This window comes from Embiotoca jacksoni, unplaced genomic scaffold (assembly GCF_022577435.1).
Source record: "Embiotoca jacksoni isolate LCO1_2020_lvr unplaced genomic scaffold, fEmbJac1.0.p SCAF_25, whole genome shotgun sequence".
Classification (NCBI taxonomy): domain Eukaryota; kingdom Metazoa; phylum Chordata; class Actinopteri; family Embiotocidae; genus Embiotoca; species Embiotoca jacksoni.
The window spans coordinates 4,518,960-4,536,194 of NW_027185376.1; the positions used below are offsets into that span (position 1 = coordinate 4,518,960).

The window sequence follows — 17,235 nt, forward strand, 5'->3', positions numbered from 1 at the left end:
TGAATTTACATCTCACACTGATCCTCCAATCAAATTTTGAGTAAAGCTGTACTGTTTTTTTTTTGTTTTGTTGTGTAACTATCATTATTTGCAATGTCATTCTGACTTCCCGTTCATCAGTAATTTACTGCTGCATGACCCGACAGTTATAAACAGCATACATATAATCATCACTGAAACATATTAAAGATTCAAATTAATAAACGTGAAATTTAAAGTCTATTTAAATTGCTGCAACTATTGTTATAACATATGAACATTATAATGATCGTTTTCGCTGTTAGAAAAAGAAGCGCAAGAACAACTGTAAAACGTGTCAGAGCTGATTTTTTTTTTTTTTTAAATATGATTTAAAATAAAAAACTTTGTTTGTTTTTTTAAACAGCTTTTTTTCTATCAGATGTTGCCTAACCTAACCTAATTTGTGACACCCCACCCCTCCGGTTCAGCCAGTATTTCCCATCGAGCGCACCGTCCACAAAGGACGGACCTCCAATTCGCACTTTAGCCAATCGGCGTTGTCCAAAACCTGTGGAGTCGCAGCCGATTGGCTGAAATCCCAGCCTACCAAACGTTGTTATATTTCAACAGTTCCGCTTCGCCACTTTATTTTATTTTTATCCACAACAGGCGCTTTTTAAGACGTCTGTGTTGCTTTACGGGCATTTAAATCTTGACATTTAAGTTGTTTTTTTTAATCCACGTTTTGAGGTTTTCGACTCGAAAGTAATCGACTGTAATCACGTGACATGCAAGCAGTAAGGTGAGGATAATCTTCATATTCTTTTTAAATACTACACCCAATACATATTCTGTCATTTTAGTTATTTTTAAAGTATCTTATAGCCTTCATAAAGAAGAAAACAGCCTAAATTGGGGGGCTTAGAAAACCTTCATCACTGCAGTTATGAACCATTTTATGAGTTGGTAGGATGTCATGTCATGTCCTGTTACACCCAGTTTGCCGGTTGAGACGTTCAACAGGTTTTTCCAATATTTTAGAAATCTCTTCCGGGGTGCCTGGTCCTCTGAGGAACGACTCGATGGGAAGACGGTGGTCATCACCGGGGCCAACACCGGCATCGGCAAGGAGACGGCCATCGACCTGGCAAAGAGAGGTGAGGTCCGACTCTTCGGTCAAGACCGCAGTCTAAAAGTTTGGATTACAACCTGCACACCGAGTCCAATAAACATTTTGTAAATCAGAACAGTATTTGTTATATTATTGTTTTATATTTTTGCTGTGTCATGGCTCAATTCAATTCAATTTAATTTATCTAGCGCCAAATCACAACATAGGTTATTTCATGGCACTTAACACATTAAAGTCCTTACAGCAAGACTTTACAATATTATAGAAGAACCCAACAATTCAACAATTCCCACATAAACTAGGAGGTAAAAAAAACCAAACCAAAAAACTCCTCTTTAAGGAAGAAAAAGCTGAGAAAAAGGTCCACATGACAGATAATTTGTGTTATAGTTTGACCTACAGTTTATTAACTAAACTGGTTTAGTTAGTTTCACTTCAGTTCCCTTTTCCCCAGACAAATATTTCAAATGTTTTATAACCTAAAAGAATAGTCAGTTTAAGTCGAATCGATCATTTATTTGATCACTAATGACCCTTCGCCCTCTCGGCTTCATCACCTGCTTGATAAAGAGTAATGAGTAAACAAATAATTATCTTTAATACGACTATATTTATTATCTGTTGCAATACACAATGGCAATAAATTAAATATAAATGTGGTAAAGAAAAACATCCGCCCTTGAAATGCCATTTATGAAACAAACTATCCGGCTAAAAAATGTTATGTTGTCACTAATACACATATGTGGCTGTTCTTATTGTTATTTAAAATGTGCCATGAAATAATGATAGCACTAATGACTCATTATATATGACCTATTTCTTAACGCTTGCAGTTGCTTTATGTAAACATGATTTTAGTCTTTAAAGCCATGAATTTGTGAGGTATCCTTTAAAATGAATACCCATTCAAACACTTTTTTAGTTATGGAATGACTTTGATGAGCCTCAATGAGACCAGACCCAGAGTCACCTCACTGTGCCACATATTGATTTACTCGTTAAACCGGGTCTAATCATTTACAAGGCGCCTTACATGTGTGCACTGAAGTCTTTCATCACGTAGAGATAGAAGAGAAGAACTGTTGGTGGAGACATGCAGCTCCATGACGGGACATCTGCAAAACAAAGAACGGAAACTACACGAGCGAAGGAACTGACTGGAGAGACAACAGATAATAAGAAAAAGCTACGGCAGAGAAAAGGATGGTGAGGTGTGAGTCAGTTAAAGAGTAGGAGGAAAGAAAAGAAGCTCAGCACGTAACGAGGTCCCCCAGCAGCGTTACTATGGTTACATTCATAATGTTAATAATAATAATAATAATAATAATACACTTTATTTGTATAGCACCTTTCCTACAAGAAATGCAGCTTCATGCAGTACAGCAAGAAAACGACATGCAGTGTTTCACATAAAAACAGATATAAAGGAAAATTAAAAAAAAATATATATATAGAAAAGAAATGAGATGCATAAGAAACAGATCAAATGCATAAAATTAAACACAAATAGAGTTAAAATATAAAATAAAGCAATATGCATTTTAAAGGCGCAGTAGTTCAAGTGAAAGAGAGCTTCAAGAGTACCTAGTTAAAGGTGGATGTAAAGAGATGTGGGTTTTTTTTCATCTTTGTTTTAAAAGTATTTCCTGAGAAAGCTTCCCTGATATCTAACGGGTAGTTTGTTCCACAGGTTTGGAGCGTAGCTGACATACTTGCATTTTGTAGCTCCTCTGAGAAAATACCGGGTAAGATCCTGATCTACCGGTTAATGGAGACCCCTCCTAGAGTCAATATTAGTCCTAAACAGCTGAGAACCTCTTTTTGTTGTGGCCGTATGGACTTTTGTTGACTTTTAGATCCGCGGGATGAGAAGATCACAATAAAACTCACCAGAAGCTGAAAAATCAGCTTTGAATTAGCAGCAAAAAAACAAACAAAAAAAAAGTCAAGAGGAACAAAGTTCATTATAAAATCTGTTGTATGACATCTGTTTTTCCTGATACATTTAAGAGTATAATAAGCAGAGGGTTTATGTGCACAGTTTGTCACGAGAGGGCGCTCTTCGCCCATTTAACCGCACATTCACTCTGATATCTGCTGATACACAAAATATTTACGTTTGACCTCGTTTATTGTTCTGTTTATTTATTTATTTTTTTCTGCGTAGGGGCGAAGGTCATCATAGCATGCAGGGACATGGAGAAAGCCGGGGCGGCCGTGAAAGAGATCAAGGAGAGCTCGGGCAGCGACAGCGTCGCCTGCATGAAACTCGACTTGTCGGACACCAAGTCCATCAGAGAGTTCGCCGAAGCCATCAACAGAGGTGAAGACACTTGTTCCTGATGAAAACCGAACACGGGAAGAGACTCCATGACGCAGTTTTACATCTCGATGCTTCCCCCTCCCCTCTCTCCTCCCCTCTCTCCTCCCCTCTCTCCTCCCCTCTCTCCTCCCCTCACAGATGAGCAAAAACTCAACATCCTCATCAACAATGCCGGAGTGATGGTGTGTCCTTATGGGAAAACAGCAGATGGCTTTGAGATGCAGATCGGAGTCAACCACATGGGTAAATAAAACCGAGTTACGTGATCGGTGAGGACAGGACTGACTTTTAGCTTCATCACTGAGGCCTCTTGTTTTTTTCCAGATTTACGATCCAGAACTGCAACTAATTCTCAAAAAAAAAAAAAAATTGCTCGTTGTGTTTGTGGCTAATTATTTGGATTTTCTGTCACGGTGGACTACCAACATTGCTCGAGCAGAGTAGCTCCAAGTCTTTGCTGCTTGTATATCCGACGAGAGAGACATCAGGGCATTTAAACGGTTACTATGCCTACATGTGACGTCCACTAGGTGGCAGACTTGCTACCGGATCTCTCAGAGCTGCTTGAATTCAACTCTCTTTATGTTGCTGTTTGAAGTAAGACTGAATATTTACTGGTATGACAGACGGGGCCATTCAGAGCCAACTTGCTTATAAAGAGAATATATAGTGGGACACGTGCACCAAAATTTCATATAGTCCGTAGTCATATCTGTTGTGAATAAACATTTCTGGTTGTCACATGTTAACGTGGTAGAAATCTGTATAATCTGTAAATTAAAAAAAGACAAACTTTCAAGTTGTGGAAAAATCCTGTTATTTGGTCTGTCCTGTCATTAGAAAAAAAAAAATATTTATTGCCATAATTCATGTTAGCTTTCCTCTTTTTTCCTGAAACTCCAAATCTAATTTTGGAACTATTTCCTTCTTCTCCAGGTCATTTCCTGTTGACGCATTTGTTGATTGACCTGATTAAACGCTCGGCGCCGGCCAGGATCATCACGGTGTCGTCGATGGCTCACAGCTGGGGCTCCATCAACCTGGAGGACATCAACAGCGAGAAGAGTTACGACAAGGGACGAGCCTACTCCCAGAGCAAGCTGGCCAACGTCCTCTTCACCCGCTCCCTGGCCAGACGCCTCGAAGGTTTTTGTCTTAAAACCTCGCGTTTTTACTTTGATCAGTATTTAGAGGATTTTGGCATCTTTCATTAGAATAGAAAATGCAGCACCTTTTTATTCAGGCATTCACCTTTTCTTTCTTTCTTTCTTTTTTTTTTTGTCAGGCACGGGCGTGACGGCGTACGTTCTCCATCCTGGAGTTGTGCAGACTGACTTATGGCGCCATCTGAATGGCTTTCAGCAGTTGGTCATGAAGGTGGTCAGTCCTTTCACCAAAAACTCTGTGCAGGGAGCTCAGACGTCAATTTACTGCGCCGTGGAACCGTCGCTGGAGAAGGAGAGCGGTGGATACTACAGGTACAACATACAGACATCGTGTTGCATTTCCTGTCTCCAGCAACTGTCTTTGATATAGTGGTCCCCCAACATCTTTACACTGGGACCTCTGAAAGTGAAACACAGCAACTTTCAGTGAGGTCGGAAGCTGAGCTGAGGCTAACTTCAGCGTCAAATCCCGCTATGGACACTCAGAAGTATTGTAGAAATCGAAACACGTTTAACATTTCTACAGCAATAAAATCTTATAAATGAACAAGAAACCATGTAAAAAAAAAAAAAATAAAAAAAAAATAAAATAAAAATAATTCTAACCAAAAGACGTAGAAAAAGAAAAATCGACAAGCTGGCTTCATTGCATCAGATTTGAAAAATTATTGACATCATGTTCAGCGGCCCTCCCGACCCGTTCGGAGGCCTCAGATATCTCGGCAAGGCATGCTGGGAATGCAGGCCCTCCAAGGGTACTCGGCAGTATATCAGGATTTCACCTCATTCACAGGAGGACAGAATAGATATCGCCGAACTTAAAACAGCCGACAGGACCACGAATGTGTTCAAGAGATGATCTAAATAAATCTTTGCTTGCAGCGACTGTGCTCCTGCCAGCTGCTGCGCGGCCGCCAAGGACGACGACCTGGCGAAGAAGTTGTGGGAGCTGAGCTGCCGAATGCTCTCCATAACGTGGGAATGAAAACACCTGGATTTGAAAAAAATAAATGAATCTTTACCGTCTGTTATGTTTACTAAATGATGCAATATATCACCAATCCGCCCTGCCAGGAAATGAGGCACAATTGTCTTAACATACTACTTATAGTTCTTGTATGTGTTTGTTTTACATATTATTTCTAATTATTCTAATTAATTATTTCTAATAAAGATAATATTAAGTTTATGTCAAGTTTATGATACTGATTTTCTTTTTCATTCAAGTTTGTATTGATTATCTGAATATTGTTTTGTCTACAGTGTTGTCCACGTCTTGTACATTTCCTGTGCCTGAATTCTCTGACAGTTAACTAATACTTACACTACATGATTGTGTTTTTGTCTGTTTCCAGATGCTTAGTATTTAAGTTTATGGAAAAGAGTTTTTAGCAACTACACACTTACTTATAATGGAAAAAAAAAAAAAAACAGGCAATTTGTAAAGTACATCTTCAGGTGTACATGAACACATCGTCGGTGGTCTATCGTGGTGTGTTTAGGCGTTTCAGGTCTTTTAACATCAGACGTTCTCTCCCAAATGACCCAACGGTGGTCGATCAGCCCAACAGTTTGTGTCTCTATGGGTCTGAATACTTTTGTAAAAGACGCATTTCAGTTATAGATTTTTATTAAATGCGCAAAATTTCTAAAACACCTGTTTTGAGTGTAGAAATGTCCAATTATCGTAAAAAAAAAATGGTGTAAAAAAAAAGGTAAAGGGGATTAAACACTTTCATTTGCTAAATTGATTTTACTGTGAAAATATTTTTGTTTTGGTCTTTTTTTAGTGGTCAGTAATGGTAATATTAGTAATATTCATATTGAGGAAATGTTTTTCACGGCAGACTTGTCACAGTAGATGAAACGCAGGTGCGCCAACGATGGCTCTGTTCCATTAATTGGGACCGACCCTCAGCATGCGGCTATCGCTAATAGAATACACCTGTGCTTAATTACATGTAAGAATATCTGCCGAGAAAAAGGTCTACATGACAGATCATTTTTGTTTTAGTTTGACCTACAGTTTATTAATTAAACTGGTTTAGTTAGTTTCACTTCAGTTCCCTTTTCCCCAGACAAATATTTCAAATGTTTTATAACCTAAGGATAATCAGTTTAAGTCGATCATTTATTTTATCACTAACGACCCTTCGCCCTCTTGGCTTCATCACCTGCTTGATAAAGAGTAATGAGTAAACAAATAATTATCTTTAATACGACTATATTTATTATCTGTTGCAATACACAATGGCAATAAATTAAATATAAATGTGATAAAGAAAAACATCCGCCCTTGATGTGGCCTCCAACAGCGTTCTGTGAAATGCCATTTATGAAACAAACTATCCAGCTAAAAAAATGTTATGTTGTCATAGAATATGTGGCTGTTCTTATTGTTATTTGAAATGTGCCATGAAATAATGATAGCACTAATGACTCATTATATATGACCTATTTCTTAACGCTTGCAGTTGCTTTATGTAAACATGATTTTAGTCTTTAAAGCCATGAATTTGTGAGGTATCCTTTAAAATGAATACCCATTCAAACACTTTTTTAGTTATGGAATGACTTTGATGAGCCTCAATGAGACCAGACCCAGAGTCACTTCATTGTGCCACATATTGATTTACTCATTAAACCGGGTCTTATCATTTACAAGGCGCCATAAATGTGTGCACTGAAGTCTTTCATCACCATGGCCACATATACAGTGAACCATTAATGTTTCATAAAGAAAAGAAGCTGGCTATAAAACTCAACCAAGAGTCTCGCAGTGATACTATCACCGAGGCAAACGGCAAGCAGGATGGATGTAAGGAAGCCCTGGTGCATGACTAAACTGGACTAATTACACCGTTTAGAAATAAGGTCAGAAATAAGTTGATATGATTCTGCCAGGAGGTAAAAGTGATGCAGACGTGACGGTTTATGATTTTTTTTTTCTCTCAGGGAAGTTCTGTGAGGATGGAAGAACCTGAGGACGGCATCGCTGTGGTGGGAATCGGATGCAATTTTCCAGGAGGTGAGCAGAATTTAGGGAACTTCGTTTTTTTGTTTTGTTTGTTCATTGAGTTTTTATGTAACCGAATAATTTGCCATTGAAAAAAAAAGTTCTGCCTCATATGTAAAGAAAAGTAAAAAAAAAAAAAAAGATGTCTCAATGTACTAAAAATAAAGACGCTTTGCATTATTTTACAAAAACATTAAATATCTTCTCTGAAAATTAATTGATTAAAACGTGTTCACTTAAGATCTACAACATCTAAACAACAATCATAATAAGTGAAATTAAGCCCTTGTGATTCTAAAGAAAAGAAAAAAAGATGTAATTATTTTTATTTGATTGAAATCAAGCTACGATGATCACATTTCATTCCATAAAACAATTACTGCTTTGGAGCTTTAAGGCGTTATAACAAATGTATGTTTTCCTCCCATCAGGAGAAGGGCTTGATAATTTCTGGAAGGTTCTGGTGGATGGGAGAAACTGTTCTGTGCCAGTTCCCAGAGAGAGATTTGATTTATCCAGCTGGTTTGACTCTGATGACAACAAAGCGGGGAAATCTCGCACAGCCAAGGCTGCTCTCATTGACGGGTACGATCTTTAAACCTTATCATACAGCCTAGATAGATTAAATATTTTGTGTACTACATTTTATAGCTCCACATGTGTCCATTTGTTTGTTGGCCTTACTTTTAGATTCTCTCCTTTAAGACGGATTATTGAAACATTTAAAAAAAATTGGGATATACTTTAAAGTTTTTATATTGTGTATATATTATATCTGTCAAAAAATTTTAAATATTTTCCTAACTTTTTTCTAAAGTCCAGTGATCGTGATTGAACTCAGGTGTGCTGTAATTTGCTGATGAGGTCACTGATTGAGGATTACCACCAGGTGTGGGATGTCTATATATAAGCCTGGTATCTGGCGTAGGCATTGAACATGCCTTGAGAAAGAGTAACTGTGGGGGAAATGTTAGTGATAGAACACCATCAGCGGTCATCAGTCCTTCAGTATGGGGTGTTTAAACAATGCACATGAGTGCTCATGACACAATGCCGAGAAGGGGGGGAAATGGAAAAACAGTGCAGCTCATGAGATGAACAAAAAGGATAAGGGGTTTTTCCTCACATCAAAAAACTGAGCTATGGCCTACTGAAAAGTTTTCTTTTACTGAAAAAAAACAAGTGGTGTGTGTGTGTGTGTGTGTGTGCGTGTGTGTTCAACCAGCAGAATAAATTTACTGCTGTGCAGATCCCTAATAATGTTCTCGTGTGAAACTGGTTAAGAAGGTTAATTTCACTTTAAGCAATTCAAGATCCCCTTGAAACATCTGCAGAGAAATATGAAAAATATTTTGCTTTTGAAAAGCATTTTGTGTCTGAAAAGAGTTTACCACGCAAATGTTCTTGGGTAGAAATTCATGAAATGACATCTTCCTCCTCCCTCACTGAAAAAAGACCTGAATATGCAAATATATGTATGTATGTATTTATATGTATATATTTTTATTTCAAGTCCATACAAGATGTTCCTTACTTCACTGAAATTGTGCTTTCGGGTAAATGACTTAACTTTTTAGGAGAGCTCAACTGGAAACAGAATTCCAGTTTCAGATTCTGCAACATAAATCTTTCTGTACAATGACTGTCAAACATCCATGAAAAGCAACATTTATTAAAACACGCATTATTGAGAGACTTTGAATTATGAGATGTGTTTTTTCCTAAAGCTGATCTAATTATGTTAAATACTTTCAGATTCAATGAATTTGACAACAAGTTTTTTGGCATCAGTGACAGTGAAGTGGAACAAATGGATCCTCAACAGAAACAGCTCCTTCAGTGTGTTTATAGAGCTTTAGAAAATGCTGGGATTCCTATGGAGAAAGCCAGTGGGACCAGGACAGGAGTTTTTTTCGGTAAGATGGTAAAAACACATCTCCAGTTCTTGTGTTCTTTATCGTTTTCCATTAAAATCATGAACATTACTTTACTTTTACTTTTACTTTTTACATTACATTACTTTCATGTCCTTAAACTGACTTTTTACAATAGATATGGGTATCAAGTTTTACTCCTGTTAAAATCATTATTATACAAAATATTCATGAAAAATGCATTTAACATGTGTTATGTTGCTTTGATTTAAAGGGATAATGAACAGAGATTATGAAACAAATGCTGCACACATGCACCCAAGTATGATCAACCACTGGACTGGCACAGGCCTCGCCATGAGTATTGCAGCAAACAGAATCTCCTACATCTTCAACTTCACTGGACCCTCCCTGTCCATAGACTGTGCCTGTTCATCGTCCCTTGTGGCTCTTCACCTTGCCTGTCAATCCATTAAACAAGGTGTGTGCAGTTTCTAACTGAAGCCAATAACACACAGTGACCTTGCACTGTGGTTTATTTTAAAACCTGGCGTTAAAATATTATCGGTAGAGATCATAAAGTATGTTTTATCTTATCAGGGGATTGTGAAATGGCTGTTTGTGGAGGGGTCAGCTGCATCATTGAGCCACGAGTGTTTGTTGCGCTCAGCAAGGCCAAGATGATCTCACCTGATGGGACCAGCAAACCTTTCTCCAGCAGAGCAGATGGCTACGGTCGAGGGGAGGGCTGTGGGGTGGTTCTCCTGAAGCCAATGAAAAAGGTCAGAATATGGAAAGAGTGGAACAACATATCAGATATCTAATTAGAAGGGCACTCAGAACCCAGACCTCCACTAAGGCCAATAGTCCACTCCTTTATTAGGGCCCAAGCACCGATGGTGCGAAAGCGGGATCCCCGATGTGCGGCGTGCGAAGCCCCGCATATCACTGCTTGCCGTTTTAATTTACAACTGCAACCACTATATATGTCTAGGTATCTTTGAAGTTGTGGCAATTTTACAATTGTACCAGTTTTTGGTTCTACTGACTCTCACCGAGTGTACTGGCCCTCGGGTATACCAGGACAAATCCCAGTAGACCTTCAAAAAAATCCATTATGCTTTTTTCAGCCCTGTCTGCCCCCTGATACAGTCATTTTATTTTAATGTCTGCCTAAGTTTTGTCACTATTTAACTTTACTGCCATCTACTAGATTTGAAGATGTATAGCATCTAATAGTCCAAATGTCACCTCATGTTTCGGATCCACTCTCAAATGTAATGGGTAGTTCCTTAGTCCATGCTACACCCTTCCACCAAGTTTCATGGAAATCGCACCAGTAGTTGTTCCATAATCCTGCTGACAAACTAGGACAAACAAACCACACTGAAGCCATCCCCTCCTTGGTGGAGGTAATTATCATCATATTGAGTTCCCATGTCATTGCTACATTAGTGTCACATAGGCTACTTGATTTTTTTATTTTTTTTTTAAAGAAAAAAAAAAAAGAGTCTTGTTGCTGCTTTACAGGCTCTTCAAGACCATGACAATATCTGGGGTGTCATCAGGAAAACGGCAGTCAACCAAGATGGACACACAGTCACTCCGATCACCAAACCCTCCATGACACAACAAGAGGAGCTGCTGCGCAGAATCTACTCCGAGTCTGACAATGCAAATGTCCAGTACATCGAGGCACATGGGACTGGAACCCCAGCGGGAGATCCTACAGAGGCGGGAAGCATATCGAACGTCATTGCTAAAGCCAGACCTCCTGGTTCGGATTCACTACGGATTGGCTCAGTAAAGAGCAATATTGGACACACTGAATCTGCAGCTGGGGTGGCCGGACTCATTAAGGTTCTTCTAATGATGAAGCACGAGACCATTGTTCCCTCAGTTTTCTACTCTGATGAAACCTCCAGCGTAGATACCAAAGCCTTGAACATTCAAATTCCCAAGGAAACACAAAGGTGGGAAGCTTCCGGTGCAAGAATTGCAGGAGTCAACAGCTTTGGTTTTGGGGGAACAAATGCACATGCTATTGTCAGAGAGCACACACAGTCATGTGTTGGGCAAAAGAAAAACGAGAAGCAAGTGAAGTATTTTGTCATGTCAGCAAATTCCTCTAAATCTCTTACTATGATGATGGAAGACACCATTAAACGGCTCGAGGCCGATAACAAAGTTGATCTAGACTCTCTGGTGTACACATCAGCTTGCAGAAGGAGCCACCAAAAACTTAAATACAGAAAGGCCATTGTGGTATCATCTGTGGTCGACCTTAAAGAGAATCTAAGTGCCACCGTTGGCAAAAATATCAGCCCAGCATACTCGGATCCAAAGCTAGTGTTTGTCTTCTGTGGAAATGGCGTCACTTACCATGGCATGTGCAAGCAGCTACTAAAATATGAGCCTATATTCAGAGAGAAGATCCAAGAGATTACGCAGCTTTTCCAAAGTCTGAGTACTCTAAATATCATGGAGACACTTCAGAGTGAATTTGAGAGTAGCGACTTCAAAAAACCAAACGTTGTCCAACCACTCCTCTTTGCTGTCCAGGTTGGGATTACAACTCTATTCAGGCACTGGGGAGTCAAGCCTGATGCGATTCTTGGACACTCCATTGGCGAAGTTGCAGCCGCTCACTGCTCCGGCATCTTGTCTCTTGAGGATGCAGTAAAAGTCATACATTTCCGCAGCACTCTCCAGAGCAAAGTCACCGGGGGGAAGATGCTTGTGATAAGCAATATGGCGGTATCAGAGGTAACTTCTCTTCTCTCTCTTTACTCTGGTAGAGTTTGCTTTGCTGCTTTCAACAGCCCAGTGTCCTGCACCCTTTCAGGTGATGCAGATGCAATTGAGTGTCTCCATAAGGAGCTCAGTAACTCTGCTCACAGTCAGAATCTGTTCCTTCGTGTGCTGGATGTTCCCGCTGCTTACCACAGCCACTTGATGGACACCATCCTGCCAGAGGTCAAGAAGACAATTGGTTCCTTACAGATGAACGATCTTGACACAGAGTTGTTCTCAACAGTAAAGGGCAAAGAAGTCCAACAGGGAGATTTCTGCACCGGTGAATACTGGGCGAGAAACATTCGTGAGCCAGTAGCTTTTGAGCAGGCAGTGAGGTCGGCAGCTAAAGGGAAGAAGAACCCAGTCTTTGTAGAGATTGGCCCAAGAAGGGCGCTGCAGAGAAACATCATGGAATCTCTGGGAAATGACACAGTTGTTCTTGCCTCAGTGCAACCAGAGAAAGATCATGAATCAGTCATGTCTGTTGTTTCTAAACTGTTCGAACTGGGTGTTCAGGTAGATTGGAACACCTTCTACAGAGGTTATGAGACGATACCACTGCCTTTCCCAAGATACCAGTTTGATTGTTCAAACAGAGATGTCATCATCGGAGTGGCACAGAAAAACACTGCACGTAATCATCCTGTGCTCTGTCAGACAGGAAGTGAGAGCAATATTTTCAGCTGTGATCTGACATCTGACTCTTCTTTTTACTTGAAAGAGCACAAGCACAATGATATACCCATCATCCCTGGTGCCTTGTACGCCGAGTTGGGTTTAGCTGCATTCCTGGCCAGTGCTAAACCAAAAGTACCCCTCAACTCACTACAGCTCAGTGTCAGTTTTCACAGTCCATTTGTTTTAACCCAGAATTCCCCTGAAATGAAGGTGCAACTGGAACCAAAGGAGAAAGAAACTAGTTTCAGGGTACTCTCCCCCTCTGCAGTGTATGCATCAGGCACAGTGGTTTCAAAGAAAGAGAGACTGATTGAGGAGCAGTGCATTTCACTGAGCCCCATCTACAAACGATGCACATCTGTATTGAGCTCTCAGGAGTTTTATGGGTATCTCTCTCAAGGAGGCTTTCAGTATGGAGACATCTTCCGGAACAAGGGGGATGTGCACTATGGGGAAGATCTGAGGGAGGCGTTTGCAGCTGTTTCAGTTCCAGAAGAACTGCAGTCTCATTTGCATGACTACTACATTCATCCCGTTGTGTTGGATTATCTGATGCAGCTTCTCCCAGTTACAGTAGAGCACAGATTTGCTGGTAGGTCAGGATTTCCTGCCAAAATAGGAAGTCTGACGGTGTTTGAACCCTTGCAAAAGGAGATGATTGTCTATCTGAGAGCAACCAATGTGGGTGCTGATCACTTGGAGGTTTGTGGCTGCTTTGCAGATAAGGAGGGCAGAGTGTTGGTTGAGGTTAAGCATGCGATAATCAAGTACCTTGGCAGCCGCTCTCATGTGGTTGAGGAGTACTTTTACCACAACACCTTCAGTGTCATCCCCAAAGGTTCCCCTCCTGCTCCTCACCCAAAGGCTTTGGTCTTCTGTGACAATACTGGGATCTCCAAAGGTCTGCAACAACATTTGGATTCAAAATCTAAATACATTTCCTTCACACATGCAGAAGATATCTTGAGCCACGGGTTTCCTTCTCTCTTGGTAAATCTCAATATCACAGATATTGAGAAAAACTTTGATGAGGTCTTGTTTTTGTGGGGCAACAAAAACCTGACATCAATGGCAGCTGATGGCATCTTGCAGAATCTGGCGAGCTGCTGTGAGATTTTCCGCCAAATAGTCCTCGAGTTGAAGCGAATTCATTTCCCAAACTCGATAAGAGCAGTAACCTACTGTTCATCTGAAATCACACCACACCACATAAGTCCAGGTTTTGCTCTTTCTGGTATGACAAGATCATTCGCTGCAGAGATACCGGATCTTTCTTTTCAGTTGGTTGATATAGGCACTATCTCTGCGAAGGACATTGCAGCTCTTTTTGAGGTCCTAAGATCATATCCTTGCAGCAAGTATCCAGAGTTGGTGGTAAAAGATGGGCTGGTTTTGAAACCTTCCATTGTACGTACCCCACCAGAAGCTAATGACATTTCAGAGGGCAGTTACACCTCTACAATGTCTGAAACTTGTGTCTTTCAGACAGCTGATGCACATAAGATGACCCAACTGAGTGCCATTCACGTTGACAAGGAAGCCGAGCCAATCGGTGACACATCGGTTGAAATCCGGCCCAGTAAAATGTGTGTTCATTCATCGGATTACTTCCCCATCAGCGCTTCACATTTGAAATTCGGCCAGACACTGTACTGGAACAAACATTCATCTCAGAAACACAAGCTACTCACTCTGGACTTCAGTGGAACCATAACAGCAGCAGGAAAAGATGTACAGAAGTTCAAAGTGGGAGACCATGTTGCTTCCTGTTATCCTATAGTGGCTGCTAGTAAGGTCAGAGTTCCAGAGGATGTGTGCTACTGCACCAAAATGTTCTCCTTCCTCCAAAAAACACCATGTGTCTCCTACTTTGTGCTGGCATGGGAGATCATGCATCGAGCCTTGCCCAGAGATAAACATAATTTAGGGATCGTGTGTTCTGAGCCTGATTCTGCTCTGGTGAAAGTCTTGGCACTTACCTCCTACAAATCAGGCTGGAACGTGATTGTTGGTACACAGTGCAATGTCTCTTTTGTAGATGTCAATGCCTTTGTCATCCTGCCTCCATTCGATGAGTCTCTGACTACTAAAATTTGCAACCTTCCCAGCATCCAACATGTTGTCATCGTCTGCGAATCTCAGATGCACTGTTTGCTCACTCAGGACATGTTTCAAAGTGTAAAGGAAAGTGTTCATGTGCAGACAATTCAGATGCCAGCTGTTTTGCAAAAGGGCTCCCTGAGAGCACAGAGACCACACATTTATCACTGGCTAAAGTCCCTGAACCTGAGCAGGAAATTTGCTCTTGAAAGCTTTACCTTTCAGAGTCTGAGATCTGAAAGCAAGAGCCTCAATTCAGAGAAACCACAATCCTACTTCAACTCAAGCAAACTGGCTGTGGTGGTTCTGGAAAAAGATGTTGGCAGTACAATGTCTGAGATTCCTTTGCTGCCAACAAAAACACAGCTTTTTCGAAAGAGATCGGTGTACATAGTGGCAGGCGGTCTATCCGGTCTGGGCTTTGAAACCGTCAAGTTCATCTCGCAAAGAGGCGGTGAGCACATTGTCATAATCTCCAGAAGCAAGCCCACACATGATGTGAAGCTAGAAATAAGCAATGTGGAGAAACGGTGTGGAAACAGCATCACCACCATGGAGTGTGACATATCCGTCTCTGAGCATGTGCACAAAGTTATCAGTGTCATCGGCCAAAAGTTCCCTCAATGTCCAATCAGAGGGGTGTTTCACAGTGCAGTTGTCTTGCATGACGGCCTGATTGAGACTCTTGACAGATCTCTTTACGAGAAGGTTTTCAGACCCAAAGTAAATGGTGCCTTGAATTTGCACCATGCAACGCAGCACTGTCGTTTAGATTACTTTGTGTGCTACTCTTCCATCTCGGCTTTCCTGGGAAACGCATCGCAAACAAACTACGCAGCAGCCAATACATTCCTCGACATGTTCTGTCAGTACAGGCGTAAAGTCGGATTGCCCGGACAGTCCATTAACTGGGGAGCGCTGAACCTCGGTCTGCTCTTGAACAAAGAGCATTTCCAGCGCTTCCTGGAGGCAAAGGGGATGATGGTGTTAGATGTGGCTGAGATTCATAAAGGCTTGGAGCAATGCCTCATCCTCAACCGACCCCAACAAGCTGTTTGCAGGTTTCACTTCAAAAACATCAGGTACAACGTCCTCTCTCAAAATTCGTCCTTGACGCTGCGCCTGTCCGCATTGGTCGAGGATGCCTTCCAGAAATCCAAAGAGACAGATTCTCAAACAAAGCAACCCCCCACCGTTTCTCCAAAAGATTATGTCATCTCTCTGCTCTGTGAGACCGTTGGCATGGACCAGAGTGAGCTGAAAGACGAGTCACCTCTTTCATCCCTAGGCATTGACTCCATGCAGGCCATGACTCTGCAGAATCTGATCTTCCGGGACAGAGGTTTGAATGTGCCTTTGGTGAAACTGTTGGATCCCAATGCTACAATATCAACAGTGGTAGCTTTACTCAGTGAAGGAGCTGAATGTTTCGGTGAAAATGAGGAGTCTGAAGACATGGATGATGTTTCTACCAGACTGTAAACACTTCAAGAGCAGATATTATACTGCACAAGTAGTAGAAACTAAATTAATCCTTAGATTAGAACATCATAAAACTGGAATAGTTGAAAATTATGCCATCAGATTCAACAGAACACTTTTGATGGCCATTCTACACATATTCGGCAGAATTCTTTTGTTAATGCCACTTGTTTGTACTCCGTTTTGTGAAAACTTTGGGCTCTGGTCATTGTTTTGATCAATCTTTGTATTTCAGTTTTATAAATATGTATTGTGTTACTTTACACACTTTTTTGGAAATTTTAAATGGATGTTTACTATCAGTTTTTATTCACTCTGCTTGTTGATATGTTTAAAAGAGGAAGAAAGCATGTGATACAATATTCTGACATGCTCCATAAAGTGACAGCAGGTACAATTTAGGAGCCTGTTGCTATTTGAACTAATATCATATGAACTAAGTTCTCAGAGGGTATTATGACCACATGGACTTGCGTGTCAAACGAATGAAAACAGATACAGTAATCTGTATAAAAATCACTATTAAAAAGTAACTCCATTTCATAACAGAAATGGTTTGAGACTATTCCAAGATGCTTTTATGACACAAATACTTGGTAATGTAATTTCAATCATCCTTCTTATTTGAAAATGTAATGCTGACACATATTGTCATGGCAATGTGTATAATGTTTTGCCTCATTATGACACAATAAATCAATATA

The 17,235-nt window shown here is 40.5% G+C and overlaps 2 protein-coding genes across 2 annotated transcripts; both read left to right on the forward strand.

Annotated features, from left to right (window-relative positions):
- Positions 1-593: 593 nt before the first annotated feature.
- Positions 594-5,774, forward strand: LOC138204437 (retinol dehydrogenase 12-like). The gene is made up of 7 exons (XM_069159706.1): positions 594-763; positions 1,003-1,118; positions 3,264-3,419; positions 3,558-3,662; positions 4,356-4,565; positions 4,705-4,897; positions 5,468-5,774. The coding sequence occupies exons 1-7, from the start codon at positions 750-752 to the stop codon at positions 5,568-5,570; spliced, it is 897 nt and encodes a 298-aa protein (XP_069015807.1). The 5' UTR covers positions 594-749; the 3' UTR covers positions 5,571-5,774.
- A 1,387-nt stretch (positions 5,775-7,161) lies between these two features.
- On the forward strand, positions 7,162-16,531 carry fasn2 (fatty acid synthase 2). The gene is made up of 6 exons (XM_069159372.1): positions 7,162-7,613; positions 8,033-8,186; positions 9,357-9,517; positions 9,750-9,956; positions 10,076-10,257; positions 11,006-16,531. Exons 1-6 carry the CDS (start codon positions 7,520-7,522, stop codon positions 16,529-16,531), a joined length of 6,324 nt encoding a protein of 2,107 aa, XP_069015473.1. The 5' UTR covers positions 7,162-7,519.
- Positions 16,532-17,235: the final 704 nt, after the last annotated feature.

Bases quoted from the DNA above. Each gene is read 5' to 3' on its own strand.
- LOC138204437 (XM_069159706.1), top strand. The intron at 1,119-3,263 runs GTGAGGTCCGAC...TTTTCTGCGTAG, and splicing joins CATCGACCTGGCAAAGAGAG to GGGCGAAGGTCATCATAGCA. The intron at 4,898-5,467 runs GTACAACATACA...CTTTGCTTGCAG, and splicing joins GAGAGCGGTGGATACTACAG to CGACTGTGCTCCTGCCAGCT.
- fasn2 (XM_069159372.1), top strand. From the start codon at position 7,520: ATGATTTTTTTTTTCTCTCAGGGAAGTTCTGTGAGGATGGAAGAACCT. The intron at 8,187-9,356 runs GTACGATCTTTA...AAATACTTTCAG, and splicing joins AAGGCTGCTCTCATTGACGG to ATTCAATGAATTTGACAACA. The intron at 9,957-10,075 runs GTGTGTGCAGTT...TTATCTTATCAG, and splicing joins CTGTCAATCCATTAAACAAG to GGGATTGTGAAATGGCTGTT.